The sequence below is a fragment of the Coregonus lavaretus genome (genome assembly GCF_964263955.1).
Source record: "Coregonus lavaretus genome assembly, contig: HAP1_SCAFFOLD_6901, whole genome shotgun sequence".
Lineage (NCBI taxonomy): Eukaryota > Metazoa > Chordata > Actinopteri > Salmoniformes > Salmonidae > Coregonus > Coregonus lavaretus.
The window spans coordinates 25,001-29,974 of NW_028156987.1; the positions used below are offsets into that span (position 1 = coordinate 25,001).

At 51.1% G+C, this 4,974-nt stretch overlaps 1 protein-coding gene across 1 annotated transcript in view; it reads right to left on the reverse strand.

The window, feature by feature from the left end:
- Window positions 1–4,576, reverse strand: part of LOC311125951 (isthmin-1-like) — a gene marked incomplete at its 5' end in the record, with an annotated part of 5,656 nt that extends 1,080 nt beyond the window's left edge. The window contains 4 exon segments of the mRNA XM_084199979.1: window positions 1–770; window positions 773–1,114; window positions 3,885–3,974; window positions 4,433–4,576. The exon segment at window positions 1–770 is cut by the window's left edge and continues 1,080 nt beyond it. Of these exon segments, the coding sequence (XP_084056105.1) occupies window positions 598–770; window positions 773–1,114; window positions 3,885–3,974; window positions 4,433–4,576 (749 nt within the window).
- Window positions 4,577–4,974: the final 398 nt, after the last annotated feature.

The following is a 4,974-nucleotide window of genomic DNA, read 5'->3' on the forward strand; positions in this document are numbered from 1 at the left end:
CTCTCTCTCTCTCTCTCTTCTGATAGGTCAGGGATATGTCTCTCTCTCTCTCTCTTCTGATAGGTTAGGGGGGGGTGTGACTCAAAACATGGAGATACTGATCTGATCATTAAGCCAACGAAGAATCCCTGGGCTCTCCTTTTAGCCAATCAGAAACAAACTAAACTTACAGACAAATCTACAACATGAAAAGCAATTTTCCCTTTTTATGAAGCTACACCAAGCTATCCCTTTTAAACCAAACATTTTTAGAATTATTATCAGAAAACATATTGTGAAAATCCATCATACAGTTTTACATTGAATATCATTTGATTTGAGGCATGTCATAGAAATGAGAAACGTGACTTTTATAGACTGTGATTTTGGTGAGGGCGAGAACAGTTCCTGGTGTCCAAAGTGAGAGATATGTTGTCTCTTCATCACGTTGGCTGATATCAACAGACAGTCCTGTTCATACGGCCCCTAGTTCCAAACTCTAAAAAAAACAGTCGTGGATGGTTTGAAGCACCAATTGAAGTACCAGATCAGACTCATAAAAATTTCTCAGATAGTTTTAGTTTTTTTTCCCCCCTTCACATGTTCATCTCTCAGGTTCTAGAACTCCCGCGCGTCCTCCACCTGCTTGTGGTAATCCTCATCCAGGGGGTTGTCCGGACACTTCTGCCCGTTGCTAGGAGGCCTGGCCTGGTTATAACGGCTCCAGTCCCCCTTACAGATGATCCAGGGCAGGACGTCTACCTTGTAGTGGAGGTCGGCAGAGAACTCGTGCTGATGAGGTTTGGCGTTCCCGCTCCTTTCCCGCGGGTGATGAGCTTCATGTTGTCACCGTAGCAACAGTGCTGTGCGGCCAGAGTCGTGGACTCTAGAGTTAACGTGGAGCGGATGCAGTACCGGGCCGTGGGTTTGTAGATCTCTAGCTTCTCCTTGGGGCCGCTGGCGTCTTTCCAGCGGAAGTCCCGGCGCGTGGCGGGGTCGGGGACGTCGGCCGTGCTGTAGGCCACCTCGGTGGGGTAGGAGCAGGGGCAGCTGGGGAGGTCGTTGGACACCTTGGTCATGTATTTCTTCAGGAACTCAGACTTACAGTTCATCCAGCGTTCACAGCTGTCTGTGTCTGGAAGAGATCAGAGACAGAGTTAGTTAGTCTGGATCTATCTCTACAGCTGTCTGTGTCTGGAAGAGATCAGAGACAGAGTTAGTTAGTCTGGATCTATCTCTACAGCTGTCGGTGTCTGGAAGAGATCAGAGACAGAGTTAGTTAGTCTGGATCTACTGAATCTCTTTTCCTCTCGCTCTCTCTCCCTCTTTTTTTCTCAGCCCTCCCTCACCCCCCCCCCCCCCCCCCCTCTCTCTCTCTCTCTTTCAATTTCAATTTTTCAATTTCAAATTGCTTTATTGGCATGATGTAACAATGTTCATATTGCCAAAGCGTACAAGCGTATGACTCTCTCTCTCATACAAGAGGGGAATGGGAGGATGAAGAAGTGTGATAGCCTAGCTATTTATTTGATGGGTGTTTTTCCCCTGGCTAACTGAGGCTGAGAATATTGGGACAGACACAGAGAGCACAACATTACAGGATGCTGTGACGTGCTGGGCTCTCTTCCTGTCCTGATGCAACATTACAGAATGCTGTGACGTGCTGGGCTCTCTTCCTGTCCTGATGCAACATTACAGAATGCTGTGACGGGCTGGGCTCTCTTCCTGTCCTGATGCAACATTACAGGATGCTGTGACGGGCTGGGCTCTCTTCCTGTCCTGATGCAACATTACAGAATGCTGTGACGGGCTGGGCTCTCTTCCTGTCCTGATGCAACATTACAGGATGCTGTGACGTGCTGGGCTCTCTTCCTGTCCTGATGCAACATTACAGAATGCTGTGACGGGCTGGGCTCTCTTCCTGTCCTGATGCAACATTACAGAATGCTGTGACGGGCTGGGCTCTCTTCCTGTCCTGATGCAACATTACAGGATGCTGTGACGTGCTGGGCTCTCTTCCTGTCCTGATGCAACATTACAGAATGCTGTGACGGGCTGGGCTCTCTTCCTGTCCTGATGCAACATTACAGAATGCTGTGACGTGCTGGGCTCTCTTCCTGTCCTGATGCAACATTACAGAATGCTGTGACGTGCTGGGCTCTCTTCCTGTCCTGATGCAACATTACAGAATGCTGTGACGTGCTGGGCTCTCTTCCTGTCCTGATGCAACATTACAGGATGCTGTGACGTGCTGGGCTCTCTTCCTGTCCTGATGCAACATTACAGGATGCTGTGACGTGCTGGGCTCTCTTCCTGTCCTGATGCAACATTACAGGATGCTGTGACGTGCTGGGCTCTCTTCCTGTCCTGATGCAACATTACAGAATGCTGTGACGGGCTGGGCTCTCTTCCTGTCCTGATGCAACATTACAGGATGCTGTGACGTGCTGGGCTCTCTTCCTGTCCTGATGCAACATTACAGGATGCTGTGACGTGCTGGGCTCTCTTCCTGTCCTGATGCAACATTACAGAATGCTGTGACGTGCTGGGCTCTCTTCCTGTCCTGATGCAACATTACAGAATGCTGTGACGTGCTGGGCTCTCTTCCTGTCCTGATGCAACATTACAGAATGCTGTGACGGGCTGGGCTCTCTTCCTGTCCTGATGCAACATTACAGATGCTGTGACGTGCTGGGCTCTCTTCCTGTCCTGATGCAACATTACAGGATGCTGTGACGTGCTGGGCTCTCTTCCTGTCCTGATGCAACATTACAGAATGCTGTGACGGGCTGGGCTCTCTTCCTGTCCTGATGCAACATTACAGAATGCTGTGACGTGCTGGGCTCTCTTCCTGTCCTGATGCAACATTACAGATGCTGTGACGTGCTGGGCTCTCTTCCTGTCCTGATGCAACATTACAGAATGCTGTGACGGGCTGGGCTCTCTTCCTGTCCTGATGCAACATTACAGAATGCTGTGACGTGCTGGGCTCTCTTCCTGTCCTGATGCAACATTACAGGATGCTGTGACGTGCTGGGCTCTCTTCCTGTCCTGATGCAACATTACAGAATGCTGTGACGGGCTGGGCTCTCTTCCTGTCCTGATGCAACATTACAGGATGCTGTGACGTGCTGGGCTCTCTTCCTGTCCTGATGCAACATTACAGAATGCTGTGACGTGCTGGGCTCTCTTCCTGTCCTGATGCAACATTACAGGATGCTGTGACGTGCTGGGCTCTCTTCCTGTCCTGATGCAACATTACAGAATGCTGTGACGGGCGGGCTCTCTTCCTGTCCTGATGCAACATTACAGAATGCTGTGACGTGCTGGGCTCTCTTCCTGTCCTGATGCAACATTACAGGATGCTGTGACGTGCTGGGCTCTCTTCCTGTCCTGATGCAACATTACAGGATGCTGTGACGTGCTGGGCTCTCTTCCTGTCCTGATGCAACATTACAGGATGCTGTGACATGCTGGGCTCTCTTCCTGTCCTGATGCAACATTTATGCTGGGCTCTCTTCCTGTCCTGATGCAACATTGCATGCTGGGCTCTCTTCCTGTCCTGATGCAACATTGCATGCTGGGCTCTCTTCCTGTCCTGATGCAACATTGCATGCTGGGCTCTCTTCCTGTCCTGATGCACAATGACAAAGAATGATGACTTGGCCCAGGAAGGCTGGAGACTGGGCCATAGAAATATAATGACTAGAACAGACATTCCCTTCTCAAATCAATGGACTGTGCTGGGAGGACTGGGGCCAGGGTTTGGGGTCAATTCAGAAAGTAACCCTGACCTGGACACTAATGCTAAATAAAATCGCTGTTGCATTTGACAGTTGAGGGATGAGCTGAAGTGAAAATGACAACAACAAAAAAAATTAAGACTAATGAAAGAAGAATCTTACCAACACCAAAGAGCTCTGTAGCGTTGAACTCATCTGTTCCAGCCAGCAGACCGACCTCAGTAGCGGCTGTCTTGAACGCATCTTCAATACCTGTAGACAGACACATGGTCAGTTAATGATGCAACAGAAGGAAGATGTAAAGACAGTGAACACACAGGGTACTTCCTGTTTCACACACCGGGTACTTCCTGTTTCACACACCGGGTACTTCCTGTTTCACACACTGTGTACTTCCTGTTTGACATACCGGATACTTCCTGTTTCACACACTGTGTACTTCCTGTTTCACACACCGGGTACTTCCTGTTTCACACACTGTGTACTTCCTGTTTCACACACCGGGTACTTCCTGTTTCACACACTGTGTACTTCCTGTTTCACACACTGTGTACTTCCTGTTTCACACACCGGGTACTTCCTGTTTCACACACACACACACTGTGTACTTAAATAAAAACCTTGTAAATACCACAGTGACCCTTTAAACATATGACCTGGATCCACTGACCCATAGAAAGAAAAATAGGTTTAGACCACACTGTCCTCACCTGGGCAGGATGGCATGTCACAGGTGCGTGACTCGGTGGCGGTGCAGGCGTAACCACATGACCTGGTCCTCTTCTGGTTCCCGTTCCCACAGGTTACACTGCATGGATACCAGTTACTCCAGTCACCCTCTCCGTCTATATAGTCTGGAGAGGAGCACGAGAGAGGAGCGCGAGAGAGGAGGGCAGAGAGAGGAGCGCGGGAGAGGAGGGGCAGAGAGAGGAGCGGGAGAGGGGGCAGAGAGAGGAGCGCGGGAGAGGAGGGCAGACAGAGGAGCGGAGAGGAGCGCGGGGAGAGGGGGGCAGAGAGAGGAGCGCAGAGAGAGAAGGGCGAGAGAGAGGGCGAGAGAGGAGCGCGGGAGAGGGGGGCAGAGAGAGGAGCGCGGGAGAGGGGGGGCAGAGAGAGGAGCGCGGGAGAGGAGGGCAGAGAGAGGAGCGCGGGAGGGGGGCAGAGAGAGGAGCGGGGGAGAGGGGGGCAGAGAGAGGAGCGGCGGGAGAGGGGCGGCAGATGAGAGGACCGCAGAGGGAGAGGGGAGCAGATGAGA